Below are 20,090 nucleotides of genomic sequence, written 5' to 3'. Positions count from 1 at the left end.
GTCACACCTGATGACTAGATAAGCATACATGTCCATCAGAAAAAAGAAGTGATTGGTTCAGAAGTGCTCCAATCAAAACAGGAGTGATCTAATCATGTGACTCAGTCATGCTTCAAGGCAAATGTGTACTCCAGAATCAAAGATCTCCTTGTCCTTGTCTGCACGTTACACAGGGACTTTATGACTGAAAGACCCGACTCAGTCTGAGTGAGGTAAAAGTCATCTCAGCTGGTGTCTGATGACTGCATATCATTTAAGTCAATCATCCAGTTTTTATTTCCTGACTGATTCACATGTCTTATGTACTTGGCGTTTCACAGACTCCACACTGGGTTCTCCCAATCGTAACCTTCTCTCTCTTCAACTGCAGTCTGCAAACATTCCCACAAATCAGTTTCAGGAACAAAGCCCAATCCAACCCTCTACTAGCCATCCCACTCTTAAGAGCTAATACTGATCTCAGCTGTGTCCTCTGATAATTCTCTTCTCTTTAATGCAGTGAATTTCACTCCAGGGATTCCCTATTGACCTCTGGAGAAGGTTTCTCCCTACAGTAATAACTGAAGTCTCCTGTAATATAGTTGGCTGGCTTTACCCTTACCAAGGAGCTTCTGGACCTGGATTCAGTATCTTATGTAATAATGGTGTGTTGTCTCTAGACACCGCAGAAGGCAGATGTCCACGAGAAGAAGAAGATATCCCAGAGTAGCCGACGAGATAACTAAAAAAGGGTACAAAACTGCCACCTACTGGTCAGTTTGGGGCTTACCCGGCCCTTTCTTTTTTTCAGGCAGATATTAACCTTATCTACAGGTCTCTGATCAGCTCCCCTGATGCCTGCCTGAAGCATAAACAAGTAAAATTACAGAGGCACACTGATCTCAGGCTATTAAAGAGGCTGTGTGTGTGTGTGTATGTTGTGTGTTGTGTGTTGTGTGTTGTGTGTGTTGTGTGTGTGGGTGTGTGGGTGTGTGGGAGAGATAGATAGAGACAGAGATAGTGAATGTCTGTAAGTATATGTATGTGTAACTGTGTGTAAGTGTGTTACGGTAGTAGCCTAGGGTATTATATGACAGACTCGATGTTAGGGACCATCCTTGAGAAATCCGTCCACCACTCAAAACTGTTGCACATTTATTTTATCACAATGACAGTTTGAAAAAGAGAATTTGCCATTTCTGTTTTATCAAAGAACGTCCAAATAATTGATTTACCCTTCTCTGCTGTGGCATCCTTCCCTTGTTTTCCAAGGGCTCTAACTGGAACTGTGTGTAAGCGAGTATGTGTGTGTAACTGTCAGTGTGTTTACATGATGGTATAATTCGAATCTTTGCTTAGTCGGACTATGCTTTCTTTCGAGGGTAGGTGCTATTATCCCAATGTACATGGCAGTGAATAAATCGAATCATTGGCCGAAAGCATGTCATATCCGATACGATAGGTGGCGCTGTTTTTATTACAACTAGTGGTGATACAGCCCTTTCCGCTTGACCTCTTCACCACTACCAATAACAACAACAGTTGATTGAGCATGAATCGCGTCTGTTCATCGGTCCAGAAATGCGTGTTGCCTCTTGGGTTGTTTGTTTGTTTGTTTGTTTGTTTCTTTCTGCCAGGCCGATGTGTTTATAAGTTACATTATTCAAAGGTGAAAGATAAAAGGCGAGAGAAACGGACGCACATTCACACACGCGCGCAAATAATGGGTTACAGCCTAAACGCATTGCCCTTCTGCCAGTTGCATCAAATTGTTTTAGTACTTCTTCGCTGTCGATTTCCAAATCTGTGTGAATATTCATGAGTGCAAGTCCAGTCAGTCTTTTCGTAGATAGATACAAGACCTTCAGGACGCAATGAATATTTGGCTAGAAATTTGCCGAACTTTCCAGGGCTTGATAAAGTTCACTGCGTAACTCATTTAGCTGTTTCCAGCTCTGTATCTGCATCGTCAACGCTGGGCATTAGTTGTCTGTACTCCGATTTTATAGTTTCCCCATTTTAATAAATATTCGTTCATGATATATTTTTCTTCTTCTCGCGTAGCAGAAGGTACGCACAGTGCGTACGGCTGCATGCGCCACTGGAACTCTGTGCAATTAATACAATACATAATAGGCTAATTGATACAATATCTCCTCGTTTGAGTGTGGTTGTTTGAGTGCAATGGGAGTGTATGATCGATGTTGTCTATAAAGGTATTTAGGTAAAGGTATTTACGGGAAAATATCTCGATCCACCTGTCACGTCTCTGTCTTTAGAGGGCAGCGCCAGATAACTGAACACAACTAAAGTCAGGCGTGCCTCGCGGGCACAATACCAAATTTCATCATATTTGATAGAATGAAGGACATATTAGTTGTGAATAGTATCACCGAGTTTGATAGGTATTGGTCAGGTAATAGCCGAGTGACAGCTGATTTGCTTTCTGATTTGACAGTACCTTTTCGTGTTTTTTTTCAGCGCCAGATAACTGAACACAACTAAAGTCAGGCGTGCCTCGCGGGCACAATACCAAATTTCATCATATTTGATAGAATGAAGGACATATTAGTTGTGAATAGTATCACCGAGTTTGATAGGTATTGGTCAGGTAATAGCCGAGTGACAGCTGATTTGCTTTCTGATTTGACAGTACCTTTTCGTGGTTTTTTTTCAGCGCCAGATAACTGAACACAACTAAAGTCAGGCGTGCCTCGCGGGCACAATACCAAATTTCATCATATTTGATAGAATGAAGGACATATTAGTTGTGAATAGTATCACCGAGTTTGATAGGTATTGGTCAGGTAATAGCCGAGTGACAGCTGATTTGCTTTCTGATTTGACAGTACCTTTTCGTGGTTTTTTTCAGCGCCAGATAACTGAACACAACTAAAGTCAGGCTTGCCTCGCGGGCACAATACCAAATTTCATCATATTTGATAGAATGAAGGACATATTAGTTGTGAATAGTATCACCGAGTTTGATAGGTATTGGTCAGGTAATAGCCGAGTGACAGCTGATTTGCTTTCTGATTTGACAGTACCTTTTCGTGGTTTTTTTCAGCGCCAGATAACTGAACACAACTAAAGTCAGGCGTGCCTCGCGGGCACAATACCAAATTTCATCATATTTGATCAAATGAAGGACAAATTAGTTGTGAATAGTATCACCAAGTTTGACAGGTATTGGTCAGGGGAGACGGCCCAGTGTTCCGAAAGCCCGATATTCCGAAATCTCAATATTCCGAAAAATAGTCCCCCTGGCAAAATGTAGAAATATTTTAAGTGGCACAAAACACTCAAAGCATTTCGTTTGCACAGCAGAGCGGAGACGCTCACCGGGCTATCACGCATATAACTTTTCCTAGGCAATATTTGTTAACTTAGCCTACTCTGGTTTTGAATATGGGGTAGGCTACCACTCATGCGAAGGAAATCACCGGCAGATCTTGTCAAGCACTGACAAAGCATGCATGCGTTGGCAATCATACAAATATTTTTGTATCATCGCGATGCAAATGCATGTGTGTATAATAATATTCTGAATTCAAGTTAATGCTTGTGAAATAAAGGCATTTATATGTTTATGATTGTGTGATTCATTGGGATGTGCATGTGGGCAATAGTGGTTCACGTTGCTGTACTCACAATTTCGGAACAGCGGCCTGTCGGAAAAATGGGCTTTCGGAACATTGCCATGGAACCTTGGTCAGGTAATAGCCGAGTGACAGCTGATTTGACAGTACTGCTGTTGTTTTAAGCAAATAAAATGTGGAACGTCCTTATACGTGTTTAAGGAGGGGTTGTAAAGGTGCTCATATCTTCGGTCCTCTTCTGTTATGTTTGTTCATAATCAACAAGAATAAGCTTGTGAGACAGTCTGCAGGATATTCATAAAAAACCGTGTCATTAGTATGAACATTTGAGACAACTTATCCCTCTTTCGTCTTCCGGGTCACGACCTGGCAGGGAGAGAGGGAGCATGCGCAAAGACGCAAAGTCCAGTTCCTTATCCAATTCACCGTTACATGCCGCAATAGTCGAACTATCAACTGGATCGGATCGAGTTATCCAGGGGTGTTAGTCCGACTATGTGCGGTCCGACTACGATCCGACTAAGGTGCTTACATGAAACGGATAATGCGATTTCAGTCCGACTAAGGCAGTTATTCGAATCCATGTAACCACGGTGTGTGTGTAAGTGTGTATGTGTGTTTTACTGTGTGTAAGCGAGTATGTGTGTGTAACTGTGTGTAACTGTGTGTAAGTGTGTATGTGTGTGTAACTGTGTGTAAGCAAGTATGTGTGTGTAGGTGTGTATAAATGTGTGTAAGTGTGTGTAACTGTGTGTAAGCAAGTATGTGTGTGTAAGTGTGTATAAATGTGTGTAAGTGTGTGTAACTGTGTGTAAGCAAGTATGTGTGTGTAAGTGTGTGTAAATGTGTGTGTGTGTGTGTAAGTGTCTAACTGTGTGTAACTGCGTGTAACTGTGTGTAAGTGTGTACGCATGTGTAACTGTGTGTATGTGTGTATGCATGTGTAAGTGTGTGTAATTGTGTGTCTGGTCTCTAGTGTGTGTGTAGGTGAGTAAGTGTGTGTATGTGTGTACCTGCTCTGTGAAGTGGGCTGCTGGTCACTCTCCTGGCCCGTGCTGGCCGGCGTGGACTCACAGATAGAGAACCCGGAGAGATAGAACGCTCCGACGGCGTCAGCTTGTCGTAATCTTCCGAGTAGAACGATCCGCTGCTCCTCTCCCCATCTGACATCCGGTCTCGATCTGGGTCTCGACCCCGATCCGTATCCGCCAGCTCCTTGGTTCTGGTGCGGGCCCGCTCCAGCCTTGGCTCCTGGTCCCCGTTGTGGTTGCGGTCCCCCAGTGAGCTGTCGGCATCCTCCGACCGCTTGTCCAGTTTCCGACTGTGGTACGAGCGCTCCGACTCCTTCCCAATGCTCCGAAGAGACTGCCGGCTCAGTTTGCGCTCTCGGTTGTCCTGGGAATTATCCGGCATTGTGCCATGGGAATTCATGCTTTCCCCTTCCTGGAAAGCAGAGATCACACACACACACAGACAACAACACAAAGAGTGACTATCAGTTGGCAGTGGAGTAGGGAAGAACACTTTGGAGGATGAAGTTGCAGTATGGTTTGTGATACATGAATCATTAACACAAGCAGACACCATCTGGCTCCTATTTCCCCACTTCAGACACGTCACAGGGTTACTCTATAGGGAGTGCTGTCACTACACACACACATGTACACACACACACACACACACACCAACACAAATACATGCAACATACAACTTATGCACACATGCTATAAACACATTCACATACTTACACAAACAGACACACACACTGCATGTCGTATTTGGTCATGTACAATTCAATTCAATTCAATTCAATTCAATTTTATTTATATAGCGCCAAAACAATCAAATTGTCTCAAGGCGCTTTACAGAGCCCAGGGCCTGAACCCCCTTAGAGCAAGCACAATGGCGACAGGGGGCAAGGAAAAACTCCCTGTTAATCAGGAAGAAACCTTAAGCAGAACCGCGGCACATAAGGGAGGACCCATCTACTTGAAGCCAGCCGGGTACAGATAGAAAAAGAAGGTGGGGAGAGAGCATTCAAGTATTGTAGAACAGCTTAGTGTGTATACAGTGTGCTCGTAAGGTTACTATTTCAAGGGTAAGTAGAATAACGGAACAGAAAACTATGTTGATGGTGGCAATTATTTACATTGCAGGAAAATGCTAGCAAAGATTATGGGGTAGAATAGGTGTGTGAGTGTGGTGGGGGTTGGTAGGTATAGGTTGAGCGTTTAGAAGATCAAGTGGACAGACTACAGCAGCATCCCACAGCAAAGATAGTCTAGACTAGGAGGGTAAGAAAGAGACAAAGTGAGTGAGAGTTTGGCTCAATGGATATGGTGATGAGGAACAGTGTTTCCACAGCACAGCCATCAGCATTTGCGAGCAAAGGTCACGCTATAAGAGATATGTACAGACACATGTACTCAGGTGTACTCATGTGTTAACCAACACAATTATACCCACACTAGCACATGTGTTTGTGCTCACTTACTTGCTCACACACACTCCCATCAGCTACACGCTCACAAGCACAAAAAGGTCTCGTCTCACATCACGAGAACCTCCCCCGTGCGGTGAGCAAACATTAGAGAAGTGGGTCAGCCGAAATAACAAAAGAGAAGAAATGAATCTCGTAGCCCACATTAACATGAGATCATTCTACCCTTCCCTTCTGAGACCCCATGCTTTGCCAACAGCCTTAGAAACACATGTCTGACTGTGAGTCTCTGTGTGTGTGTGTGTGTGTGTGTGTGTGTGTGTGTGTGTGTGTGTGTGTGTGTGCACACGTGTCATGTTTATTACTCAAACTAACAATAACACCCACACAAACGCTGCATCTTCTTAACGTAGGTCTAACATGCATATTTAAAACGTACCACCACTACTCCTACCCAGACATAAGTGTCTTGCGCTGGTTGCCGTTTCCGTGGTGATTTGTCTATTATGGACCATGTTCTTTTGTCGTGTAAAACTAATTATTCATCTCTCTTCAGAGATACCATGGACACAACTAAACAACAAAATTAACCAGAAATGTGGCCTGACTAGATTCTGACCGTCAAAACATTTCCGCTCTCTCTCTCTGATCTGAGGGGGTGGGGGCTGATTGTTTTTTTAGGCTGGTGTTTTCCCAAGAGCCCCAAATTATGGTAAAGAATGAATCTCCCAAAAAAGGATTAAAAAAAAAAAAGCAAAGGGATCGGCATGTGTTGGTGTACCAATTCCTTCTAAACTGATTTGTGGAGAATGCCATGTAAACAATGCCCCCCTGTGAGAATTGTCCACTAGTGTGGAGTAGGTCAGGCCTTAACTCTTATCTCTCTCTAAATATCTCTTAGAACTCTAGGAGACATCTGTGCTGAAAAAGACACAAAAAATGACTGTGACTGTGCATCACTGACCAGTCAACAACAGTTTACTGATGAGTCGATCATGAGAAAAGGGCAAACTTCCTCATTTCATTATCAGACAATAATAAAAGAAATGTGACACACAGTTTTGGGCTGGGCCGACAATAACATTTCCTTTGCCTTAAAGTAAATAAATGTTGCAGAAATTCCAGTAGTGCACTACATGGCATTAAACTAATAGTTTAATAGTAGCTTGCCTCTAGTTCAACTACATTCATATGCATAGTGATTCATGAATAGTGGGGTATTTTATGTTTTGAATTGTAAACAAGTAGGCACTTTTTTGCAATTAACTCAATTGAGTGTTTTTTTGTTGGCATATGACTTTTTATATTATATTTTGTTAGAATTTCTTTTCACATTTACATTGTCAATTTGATGATTTTTTTACAACTACATTTCTCCCTGGTTTGATGTAGTTCAACGTCTGCCAGTGTTTGGTGTTTGGTGGTTTGCAGCTTCCCATACACTGACAGGTTCAGCTGGCACTGGTAGTCTGTGGCTGACATTTCGGGATTAAGACGATTTAGGGGGGTTGGCCTAGCGATCTCGCAGATGAGATGCAGGCTCTCTCTGAATATGTGCTGCCCTCTGCTTGTTATCAGTCCACGGTGATTTGGCCCGCAAGAGAGTTATAATCAGGTCACGAGGATCTGAAGTGCGGGGGATAATAAGGACCTGCTGTTTCTGGCAGAGCTCTCCACATAGTATCGGCCTCTCTCGCCGAATCAGCCACAAACGCCATCTCTGCTGCTGCCCCATAACCTACTACTGCAATTACTAAAATGAAAGCAAGCAACCACCCACCCGAGGCGGCCCAACAAAGACGACGGCGGTGGTGCTTACTGTATGTTAACTCACAGGTATCAGCCTGTGAACGTCAGGTTAGGTAATCTAAAGCAAACAAATCAAACGACGAATGGCAACAGAACACATATAGCACTTGTCCAGTGAGATAACACGCGTCGTCGCGCCTAGCGATGAGACTGCAAAACCAAGTAACGTTACTGAAGATATTGACAATACTACATTTTGGCTTATGAGCTACAGGTGGTAGCTACAGCTACCTCTAATATCCCATTATTAGCTAACCTTAGCTATAATTAGCGACTGACCCATCTTGGACAAAAACTCCACATTATTCATATTCGAGTCGTAGAACAAAATATCACAGCATGCACACTGCATTACAGTCAGATGTCTCAAGGAGATTTCCTGATAATTCATTAGCTTGCTAGGTACTGTTTTCTGTGACTATATGGATAGCGAACTATTACACTGCACTTAACACAACTGGCTAATCGTAGCTATTTTTAGACATCATTGCAGTAACTTTTCAACACCAACCTTTCTGTTCATTTCCACGAATTCATGACTTCTGAATGGTGATGCCTGAAGCGAGGAAATTGTAAGGATGATTCAGGAGTTAGCAAAACAACTGTTGTCCCAGCTACCAAATGAACTAGCTAGCTAGCAACTCTGTTGTCTTCCCATGCAGAAAATGGCCGTGGAACTTTCTTAAGGGTGGGTAACTAATTTTGCAACCCCTTTAATTCGACGACCAAGACGACCACACTCTAGGTGGGGTGGCTGGAACGGGACAGCAGGCGTACTGTCAACTCCAGCTCGCCGAAATCATTCTTTCAAACAGATCGAATCCATGCCTCGGTACTCCGACTGTCACTGTGACGCTTCGCCATGGCAACACGAACTCAAACCACTTGTTGCGTAAAGTTCCGCTTGTTCGATACATGATGGCTACATTCTGTCTACCAAAAGGACATTTTTTGGATGGGTTTGTAACACTGAAGCGAATCCTAGGATGCCAATGCTTTAGACAGGCTATTTACATTCATTAAGGCATGTTTATGCTTTTAATTCACAATACATACTACTGCTACTATTATTCCAGGTATTAAATATATATATATTGAATAATATGTTTTCAGACAGTAAATGCGCTTATTCGTTTGTGTAACTCCATCATATAGGATATTTTAATATCTAAAAAAATTAAATAAAAAAAAACAGAGGACATCATTTCCCAAGATGCACCAGGAAACATGCTTGCTTGTGGACTGAGCGATCAACGTTGTGACTACGCTGAGCGCCTGTTGGGGGAGTGATGCCTAGAGATAGAGGAGATCACTGTTATTATGGCTGTATAAATACAGGGGACGCACCTCCGTTTAATTTTGAACCACACTTCTTGGCGGGTGAGGACGTCGATAGTCTCCTGGCTCTGTCAAAGTACTGAGTGAGAGGGAGAGAGAGTAACTGACGAACCGACGGGCCAGTTGTCTACGGGGATTAGGAGGATGGTAATCAGGGTATACATCGCCTCTTCCTCCGGATCTGTCTTGGTGAGTAGGGGAAACTAATCCAGATTTTTGGGACTAGTAATTTCTGAAAAGCATCCACTGAAAGGGAGGGTGAAATACCAAGCCTGCGGGGTCATGAAGGCGGCACTGTAGCCCCTTCGCGACTGCTGACCACGGGCACAGGGGAACAGTTGTTTATGTAACTTCCCTGTGTGGAAATGGGCAGCTTGTACGGAGTCGTGCTTCAAGATCAGAAATATTTTACGTATACATGTCAGTCAGTCTTGTGTAAAAATTAAAAGAGACGGATACTCTGTCACGATGGTCAGAACATTAATGAGGTATTTTTTTGTCTAGCATGTAGCATTTTCTCTGTTTCCGAATATTCTTTATGAATGACCTCTTATGAATTGAAAATGGCTAGGTGTATGTGGCAAACGCGCACACAGATTCACCGTTTTGTCAGACTTCCCCTCATGAAAAACTTTCACGATTTTAATCCATCCTCACACAAATCAGAGCGTGTTATTTTCATCATCAGAGTGTGTGCAGTATCTTTCTCTCATCCTGTCATGATGATTGTTCACATATCATTTCTAACTGTGAAATATCTTATTGAATCATTACTTTTCCAAACATGTCAATGTGTCTGCACGTTCGTTTAGACTGTTCGTGTGAATCAAAGCAGTGAAGATCACAGCAGTGCAAAGTGCATGTTTAAATGTTAAAGTGCAAAGTGCATTTTTTAACTGTTGTGTGTGTCGCTTTGCACAAGGCGCCCATTTAGCGTCTGCTAAATACAGTACCTGTATAACTATATAACTGTTTGTAGATGTATGTTGCGGCCATGTAGAACATTTACCGTTACATTTAGCAGACGCTTTTATGTTAAGCGACTTACAATGGAGGAACTACAGTCAAGCTTCAATAAATTAGGAGACCTTGGAATAAGCTCTAAGTACTAATTCTACCCAATATGACAAAGTGCAAAGAGATAGGTGAAGAGGTCCACAGTAAGTGTACGTTAGGGTGTTAGGAAAGGAGGTGCTAATAATGTAAAATTCATTGCGTGATATTGAGAAATGTTTAGAGAGTAAAAATTTCCAGGTGTGCTGCACTTAATATTTTACTTACTTATCTACTTCGATAGGAGCCTTGCCAACCATTCACCCAAGTGTGCACACAATTATGCTGTCCTGGTTTTACATAACATTCTGAGAATGGATGGGGCTTTTGTGAGGGTTTCTTATGCATAGTGTGTTTTAGTGGAGAAAGTGTATGTGTGTCTCTGTGTTTGTGAGTGTGTGTTAAAGAGAGAGAGGGAGAGGCGCTACAGTGTTTCAGACCGTGTTTGGTTGTGGTCTGATAGCGGTGCTTCATGCTCTCAGTAGAGCAATAATGTGAGCCTTAGGTAATGACTTGGCTGTGGAAGACTTGGATTTCCCACATCTCCATTTTCTAACTAAATTTATTCTTGTTTACAAAAGGGGTTATTTTTAGAGTTGATCCCAGTATGCGCACACACACACACACACACACACACACACACACACACACACACACAGACACAGGACATGCCCTAGCCTTCCCAGCAACTATTCTATGGGGATGCAATTTACAACAGAGTGACACAAATTGAAAAAGATCAAGCTGATGGTTGAAGGAGAACAGCTGGAGAGATGACAGTCCTTGCCCTCCACTCTTTCTTTCACTTTCTCTCTCTCTCTCTCTCTCTCTCTGTCTCTGTCTCTGTCTCTTGCTCTCCTAATTACATCTAAAGTAGACAGATGTGTGTGTTCTTAGTCACACAGCTGTTCTGTTTCACAAACAGCTGATTCCAATCCTAGAAATGAGCAACACACACACACACACACATGCATACATACACTGTGAAATGAACAGCACTGAGATTATAGAGGAGATTATGGTCATTTCAGATGAGGTGAGAATTACCCACAGTTCCACTGGTTGATCATTTTTATCTCGACTCATGACCAATCATCTCTCTACTTTATATAATGTCAAATTACTCGAGGTCACTGGGCATGATCTGTCCAGCCTCACTAATGCCAGTCATTGGCAGGACAATCTTTACTTAACATCTGCCCAGACTCCCTCAGTCTCCTGAGCGCTGCAAAACACACAACAAGAACTGTAACTGGATTAGAGTGGTTCTCTGTGTTGTGTTTTAAAAGTGTGTAAAGTAAATACAACTCAATACCACAACAAAACGTAGCTGTTGAATCTTCCCGTAAGCTCCTGCTAGCTACTCTCTCAATACAGATATTCAACAATTTAACATTTGACCTTTCAAGAAATTAATCAAAAACACATGAAAGACAGATCAAAGCAGAGCGGATGAATCCTCCAGTTTGCGCGTGCGCGCACACACACAGACACACACACACAATACAAACTTTCTGCACCAAATCAGACATCCCACTCACACCCTGGACCACTTTAACTCTCCTTGAGTTGACCCTTCTACCCAAGAGGATGCTGGGAGCATTTATGACGATGTTCAGAATAACAATGAACTTCATCTGAGATATTTCATCCATTTTCTCAAAGGTTATCAAGATTTATCATGGAAATAACAATGATGATACACAGAAAATAACAACCTGTTAGACAATGACTCCATTTATTATAATTGCTTCATTCAATTTTCCCAAAGATGATGATGATGCATTGTAACGGCGCAAATCTAGGTTAATATAAATCACGCTCATTGTCTTTCTGGACAAACATACACACACACACACCCCTCGTCCCCAGTGCCCACAGAGTGCTTGTCTCCATGCAGATGGACTCCAGCTGAGTCTCAGTCTAAGTCCATTCCATGCCTTTGTCTTTGGAGATGACACACACTTTCAGACAATAGCAGCATTGTGAGGCCGCGCCCTTTGCGTTAGAGAACAGTTCAGCCACTGGTCTGTGATGTAGGCTGGAGGTGTGTCATTTCCAAATGTGGTTTGTGCTATCTCTGGAAAGCATGGGGAGATACTGCAGACGCCGGTTAATGTTTAATGGATGACTGTGGAGTGGCCGCAGATTTACCGCCGCACACGTACAAATACCACTGACCTGTGTGTGTGCGTGTGTGTGTGTGTGGTCAGGGTCAGATATAAACATTTGGCCTTGTGTGTCTCTAAGTGCATGCTGTTCTCACCTTGTTCATTTGTTAGTGAGGCCGGCTGGAAAATAGGAAAATACAGGGGGTGAAACAAGGTCACTTTTCATCAGAGAGGATCTTAGAGATGAAGCCCGGTTACTGATGTGTGTGTGACTTCTGTTTTACTTGACTGTTAAAATAGTATTGTAATTACTATAAGGTTATACAATATGAGTGTAGAGTAAAAGCGGTCAAGTCCCCCCCCCCCCCTCTCCCTCTCCCTCTCTCTCTGTCCTTTTCGCTCTCTTCTTTCTCTCACTTTCTGCTTCATGCGCAACTGACTCCCTTTATTCATCTTTCAGTGGGATGAAACCTTTGATTGGTTCAGTGATGATGACCCTGTGTGTGTGTGTGTGTGTGTGTGTGTGTTTTAATTGTGGTGACTGAATCCAGCTGAACAGCATGACAGCCGGAGCTCAGCAACACAATCTGCATCCTCAGCATTTACACTAAGCAGAGAGAGAGAGACAGAGAGTGTGTGTGTGTGTGTGTGTGTGTGTGTGTGTGTGTGTCTGTGTGTGAGTGTGTGTGTGTGTGTGTGTGTGTGTGTGTTTGTCGTGCCTAGAGGGAGACTCTGGAGTGCTCTCTCCTCTCTCTTTCTCTTTCCCTTTATGTAAGTCACAAACACTCTCTCGCTGTCACAAACACACACACACACACACACACACACACACACACACACACACACACACAGTAGTCAGTCTAAATTTTGAACACTGGGACATAACCCAAATCACAGCACACACACACATCACACACACACATCACACACTCCAAGGCAAAGCTAATTTGTAGTCAGATTTATTAGCCTAACAAGCTACCATAAATTGTTTGTGCTAACATTGATATGTGTGTGTGTGAGTCAGAGTGTTGATAAATCACCTGCTTCTGTCAGAATAATCTCTCTCTCTCTCTCTCGCCCTCTTTCTCTCTCTCGCCCTCTCTCTCTCTCTCTCACTCTCTCTCTCGCCCTCTCTCGCTCTCTCTCTTTCACATTCCTTTCTATAACTCTTTACTTTTCCCCTTTGGGGAGTAAGAAAATATTGTTACACTTGATATTATGTTCTGTGATACTGTATCGATTCCCCAAATCGTTTTAATTAATAGTTTACATGCACATACACGCAGGTTTGTGTGTCAGACAGTGTTTGTGTTTAAATCCCTGAGTGTTAGATAGCAGTGTTGTTGTGATTGCATTTAAAAAGTCAACTTTTCCTTACTCAGATTTTATGCATATGGTGGTGTGTGCTTTAAATTATGACAGTTTTCCTGAATTTAGATATAAAAAAATCATATCACAATATATTGAGTTGTAACCCCTGTATCACGGTACGTATCGTATCACCAGATTCTTGCTAATTCACAGCCCTATCCTCCTCTCTCTCCTTGCATCTCCTATCTTTCTTTCTTTCTTTCTTTCTTTCTCTCTCTATATATCATTCTCCCTTCCTTCTCCACCTCTGCCTCTACTTTTCTCTCCATCTGTCTATTCTTCCTTCTCCACTAGCAGTTCATCTGTTCTTTCTTTCTCTTTCTTTCTCTCCCTTGTTCTCCTCTCTCTCACCTCTCTACCTCTCTGTCATTCCCTCCCTCTATTCCTCAGTCACATAAACACACAGTCAGATTATAACAGTGCCAGATGTTCTGTCTGAACCCCTGATACTTGAATCAATACTAACAGCTTCTGTCTGGCCTACGGCAGTCACTCATTCTGTCAGGGTGCCTCTTTCTCTGCCAGCCGGGCGCACAGACTGCCTCAGCTGAGCTCGTCCGCACATTTGAGATCTACTGGAACAGAACATTACAGCAGCATTGGGATTTTGGATTATTTCTGCATAGGAAAGTACACATAATAGACCAAAATTGTACTAGAACTACCTCAGATGAGCTCATCCTCAAATCGGAGGTCTGTTGTAACAACAATTCCAACAGCTTTAGGATGCCGGCTTATTTCTGTGCTGGAACGGGCCTGAAAAAGACCCAAACTGCAGTCAACTGCCTTCGCCAAGCTCAGACTGACACTACTGGTCTACTGAACTCTGACGAGCTCTACGGAGCTCTCAGGTGCCACTGGAGGGTAAATAGCTCACCCTCGTCTGTGCCTGACAGGAATCAATGTTGTAACATAACCCCAACCCCCCGGATACACACACACACACACACACACACACACACACACACATGTGCTCACACACACACACATGCACAGAGACACACACACTCACTTGGTACACAAATGCACATATAGGCCAGCACAGATACACAAACATTAACAAATATACACACATGTGCATACACAGGGTAGTAACAACTGGGTAGTAATTATTAGTATTATTATTTCTGTCCATATAATAACGACCACAGGAAACATGGACTGGATCTCAAAGATTTGCTTATTGCCACTCTTGTGATTCTAGAACCTTAGAGCACACATACTTCTGCTTCTATTATATACATATACGTCTCAGTGAGATCAGAGCCTAGATCTGTGAGTGTGTGTGTGAGAGAGAGGGAGAGGTAGGGCGGTCAAGAATGAGATAAAACAAAGGGGACTTGTAATCCTGCCCTATCTCTTTTTAGTGACACATATCCTGCTTCTGTCTCCTGTGCGCCAAACCCTCCACACCTGCAGGTTAAACACAAACGCACAAATAGCCCCGTGATTACAGGCCTGCTAAACTGAGGTCCTGAGGGTGACCGTAAGTAAGGCTTTGTCCTACAAACACAGAGAGGTTTGGGAGGTGGGACGACGACTTGTTGTTGTTCTTGTTGTTTTCTTTCCTCTATCTTTTCCTTATCTTTCTTGAGTTTCTTTTCTCCCCTTGACAATATCTTATCTCATGTCCTCTCTTGTCTTCGCTCTCTCTAACATATGGATGAAATTAATTTTTTCTTTTATTTGTTCTGTGATGACTCAAAATAATGATAAATTGTGAAAATAAATAAAAAAATCTATATACATTATTGTTATAAAATGCCCATTTCTCAAAGGCCATAGTGTACAGAACTAGGGTATAGGCAACACATACGGTACCCTGAATGTAGAGACAGATATCACCCTAACAACCAAAATGCTTGGTCTGCGTGTAGGAGGTTTATTCCTCTAAACCCCTAAAGATGGAGGTTTGTCACTCTAGGCCTCTCTTGATCAAATCTGCCAAGAAGTGACCCAAGTTGAATCCCCCAATTCTCTGTTCACATTAAACTTAACAGAAGAACAATATGAGGGTTAATCTACATTTCAATTATCTTTTCATCACCAAGGCTATCTTCAATGAAACCTCTATGCAGAGCAATCATTAGTGACACACAATAAACCTGAACAAAAAATGAAACCTTTTCTCATTCCCTTAAATCCATTTAAAAAATGGTATGCATAAGAGACCTCTTATCCAATATCCTATCCAATCTTATCCAAAATACATTTTTGATATATTTTGTGAAAAGCATTTTTTGTTTTAAGCGATTTTATTTTCATATGTAATTTGTTAAATTAAAATAATAATATTGAATTTATAATATTTAAAGATGTGGACAGTTTACTAACTTCTGCTTTCCAGGCTTTGAGTGCGTCTTTAAAGAAAAGTCCTCTGCTGTACTGTGGTTTTATCGAAAAGTTGTCTATTGCAAGCCAAAAATCCACTTTTAATTATTAAATTTCTCCCTCTCCCTCCGTCCGTCCCCCTGTAGGTGAAGAAGACGCAGCAGGCGATCGTGGGGTTCCTGGAGGCAAACCGAATCTCGTTTGAGGAAGTGGACATCACCAGCATGGAGGACGAGAGGCAGTGGATGTACCGGAACATTCCGCAGGAGAAGCACCCAGAGAAGGGCAACCCACTGCCCCCACAGATCTTTAACGGCCAGGAGTACTGTGGGGTGAGTGTGCACACACACATATATACATACATACACACACACACACACACATTGACACACACACATAGACACACACACACACACAGATTTACAACAAACAGCAGTACTGTGGAGTGAGTATGCCACAAGAGGATATGTTTACATGTTTTTCCCAGTAAACACACAAACACACACGCACACAATCACAGATCTTTTGTATGGCACTACAGGGTGAGTATGTAGGGAGAGGTTATGTTTACAGTTGATCCCAGTGTGCCTCAGACACACACACACACACACACACACACGCATGTACATGGGTAGTATGAGTATGCAGGTCCCCTCCACACAAAGCTGGCATTCTGCTGGTCGAAGCCCCTCTACCCCTACATGTGACCATCTACTGACACATGGGAACCCATCCTGGCAAACGGCGTTCCTCAGGGTTCTTTTTGTCCAAGTTCATTCAAGAGTTTAGGTTCTACAGTGTACCTTTCCTCTTGAAGCGTATAGGTCACATATTTAGAGATGTAGTATGAAGCATGTGATTCATCCTGAGTGGAAACCACATACTGCTGTTACATGTGGAAGCCTTACAGTGCTTCTCTTGTTTAGAAACGTACAGCCCCATTGACAGACAGGTTAGACATTTGCATGTGGCAGTGGTGGAAGCTGTATGAATAGTAATGCTATTGTAGGTTGTTCCTGCTGAAAATGTATACAGTATACATTCAAATATATGTGCGCACACACACACACATTTTGTGTGACACAGGTGTGTAAAACACTCTGTTTCTCCACTGATGTTCTAAATCTCCAATTTAAACGGCCTGGGTAGTTTTAGACTTTCCAGTGTAGGGAGGCCGAGTGTCGTTGGTGCAGATGCGCATCCAGTAATGGCTAGAGATGTCTGTGTCTGTGTCTGTGTCTGTGTCTGTGTGCGTGCGTGCGTGCGTGCGTGTGTTTCCTGTGAGCATAGCACTGATGCTTTGTGAATGGGCATCGCCTGCAGTAGACGTCTCGCTGAGTGTGCATGCCCTGCCGTAATCCTGCCGTAATCCTGTCAATCTCTTAAAGAGATTACACACCAACTCCACCTCTCCCTTCCTCCACCAATAGCAACAGCATAACCTATATCCAGAGCCACGCCTACTCAGGAAGAGCCAATCACAGCAGAGGGAAAGTCCATAACGATCCATCAAACATAAAATTTGTAGTATTCCATTGTCTTGTGTGAAGAGGTATGGATGTATAATCCATGTGCAAAGAGCAGAACTGTATGTGGGGCAACGTGCATTTCAATAGTATGGATTTTAATAGTATGGATTTTAATAGTATGGATTTCAATAGTATGGATTTCAATAGTATGCACACTCCAGCCGTAGCTCCAGGGAGGTAGTACTAATAGTTGTACATCTCCTGCTGAACTCAATAGGGCACGGTCACATTGAACTAGTTTGACCTTCGTGTGTGTGTGTGTGTATGTATGTGTGTGTGTGTGTGTGTGTGTGTGTGTGTGATCAGCACTCCCAAGCTACCATGGGTAAATGTAAATATTGTTTTATTGTGTACTACATTACACAATAAAACTACAGCCTTATGGTCTTATTACCCCTTTATTTCTTTTGACAGGACTATGAGGACTTCTTCCTGTCGAAGGAGAATAACACTGTGTCTTCATTCCTGGGTCTCAACTCCCATCCCTCAGTAAAGGTACAGTATGAGATACGCACACACACTCACACGCACACACACACACCCCATCTCTCATCCTATTTGTCTCTGAGCATTACATGTTCCGTCTGGTAAAGAACTGCAACCTTTGTATTACACACTCAATCAGCAATTCAGGGGCCAAACTATGTGTGGAGCTGTGACTGCTCAGAGCTACCCAGACCATCCACAATGAGCTCATCAGGCAGACTACCTTCCTCTTCCACTTCTTCCTTATCTTCTTCTCTGAGAATCAGTCTACCACTCCACCCAATAAACCACTCGTGGATCTCCTAAATGAACCCAGTCTTGTCCCTCCTTTTCCTCCTCTTTTTCTTCCATTTCTATTCTCTCCTTTCCGTTCCCTTTCCTCCTCTTCTCTGCGAGTCTCCATTCCCTGTAATGATGTGAGACTGCAGCGCCAGGCCCCAGTGTGTAAATCTGATCTAATCTGATTACCGTGTCTCAGTAGGACTGTGGTGCTGCTTCTCTGAATCAATACTCATTTAGGACATCTCATTCTCTATGAGCAGCATCCTCATTGGGTTAGCAGACCAGGGTCATGTCATGACCAGTGCTATTTAAGGAGCTGATGAGAGGACGTAGGATAAACTATTTTATTGACTAATTCATTGGCATTGTCTCTGTTGAAGGGAAAAATAAAACTAATTCATTGAATGTTAACGTACCTAAGTCTTAAAGGGCCCATGTCCTTGAGACAAACAGACTTGAGGGGGGAAATGGAGAACTGAGGAGAACGACAGGTGCTAATGCTAAATTTGTGTGTAAGTGGTAATCAGGCAGACCTAGGTGGATTTTCAGATACATTCATTCTCCTTTGCGTTGGTCATGATGAACTCTGTTAAGGAAAATAATGTGGTCCACCACATTTCACAGTCACTGGCAAAATAAATCAAAACCAGAGTTTGTACCATCCAAAGTAATTTTCCGTCACAACTAATTCACTTCAAAAATATACCTTAAAAAGTAGAGCCTATTGTTACTTTAAGTTATTGGCAGTTGGCAGTTGTAAACTTAGGTGTGTCTTTTTGCTGTTTGTTGATGTTGTGTGACTGCAATGCTGCCTTTGTTGGTGCAGTGGTGTGGTGGACCTTCACTTATCCACCTGTTTGTTTGTTTGTTCCACAGGATTCCGAATCATAAAATTATATTGCATCACTTCCTGTTTCGGGGATCTCACCCAGACCACACTGAAGCCTTGCCAAATGATGATGCTGTCCACGCACACACACATACACACACTCACAAAAAAAAAAACACACACACACACTCATACATACACACACATGCACAGAAAACTGCCAGAAGATTTTGCTGCAACAGAGGAGTTTGGCCCTCAACAATAGACACTTATCTTTTTTATTTTGTATGGCTTATACTTGTGATCAGTGGGATGTAGCTGTTATCAATGATTAAATATTAGACAATATTGTGGATTCAAAGAGGAGAATAGGAAGAGGGATTTATATGTGTGTATGTGTCTGTGTGTGTGGTCAAGTTCAGAATTATGTTGTTTCACTGACAAATAGACTACATGATGTTTGACCTGCTGTGCAGGTCTTTGTTGATGTGTGTGTGTTGTGTCTGTGTGCACGTGTGTGTGTGTGTGTGCATGTATGTGTGAAAGAGTTTAAATGGGTTCAGTGAGGGGGAAGTATAGAGTGCTGAGTAAGGCATGAGGGTGTCTCCTTGTTGTGTTGTGGTGTTTTCCATGTGACTATCTTGCTGTTAATGTAGCCGTTTCCGTGATGGACACGTTATTTTTTCCCTTCACTCTCAAAGGCCTTGTCAAGCACGACTGAAATGATGAAGGCACAGTCTTATACATCTCTCGCCTTCTTTGATTCTTCTTCTTCTTCTTCTTTTTATTACCAGACTTTGACTATATCCCTGTACTTTTAGTGTGTGTGTGTGTGTGTGTGTGGTGTGTGTGGGCTTGCGGGCTTGCCTGTCACTAGCTGTTGGTAAAGTGAATGTACGTATTTCCTCTGTCATCAGCCTTCTTTGTGGTTTG

The 20,090-nt window shown here is 42.7% G+C and overlaps 2 protein-coding genes across 3 annotated transcripts in view; one reads left to right on the top strand and one right to left on the bottom strand.

Annotated features, from left to right (window-relative positions):
• lca5 (lebercilin LCA5) overlaps positions 1–8,695 on the bottom strand; it is a 33,116-nt gene extending 24,421 nt beyond the window's left edge. For both annotated transcript variants that reach the window (XM_031582178.2, XM_031582180.2), the window contains exons 1-2: positions 8,339–8,695; positions 4,592–5,021 (exon numbers count right to left, since the gene is read on the bottom strand). In XM_031582178.2, coding sequence (XP_031438038.1) covers positions 4,592–5,021; positions 8,339–8,350 — 442 coding nt within the window. In that variant the 5' untranslated portion in view covers positions 8,351–8,695. The remainder of the gene's footprint in view (positions 1–4,591; positions 5,022–8,338) is intronic.
• A 469-nt stretch (positions 8,696–9,164) lies between these two features.
• On the top strand, positions 9,165–19,353 carry sh3bgrl2 (SH3 domain binding glutamate-rich protein like 2). The gene is made up of 4 exons (XM_031582181.2): positions 9,165–9,354; positions 16,178–16,363; positions 17,975–18,055; positions 19,205–19,353. Exons 1-4 carry the CDS (start codon positions 9,310–9,312, stop codon positions 19,217–19,219), a joined length of 327 nt encoding a protein of 108 aa, XP_031438041.1. The 5' UTR covers positions 9,165–9,309; the 3' UTR covers positions 19,220–19,353.
• The last annotated feature ends 737 nt before the right edge of the window (positions 19,354–20,090 follow it).

Source organism: Clupea harengus, chromosome 15 (assembly GCF_900700415.2).
Source record: "Clupea harengus chromosome 15, Ch_v2.0.2, whole genome shotgun sequence".
NCBI classification, from domain to species: domain Eukaryota; kingdom Metazoa; phylum Chordata; class Actinopteri; order Clupeiformes; family Clupeidae; genus Clupea; species Clupea harengus.
This window is presented reverse-complemented; position numbering and strand designations above follow the sequence as displayed.

Bases quoted from the DNA above. Each gene is read 5' to 3' on its own strand.
- sh3bgrl2 (XM_031582181.2), top strand. From the start codon at position 9,310: ATGGTAATCAGGGTATACATCGCCTCTTCCTCCGGATCTGTCTTG. The intron at 9,355-16,177 runs GTGAGTAGGGGA...GTCCCCCTGTAG, and splicing joins CTTCCTCCGGATCTGTCTTG to GTGAAGAAGACGCAGCAGGC. The intron at 16,364-17,974 runs GTGAGTGTGCAC...TTCTTTTGACAG, and splicing joins ACGGCCAGGAGTACTGTGGG to GACTATGAGGACTTCTTCCT.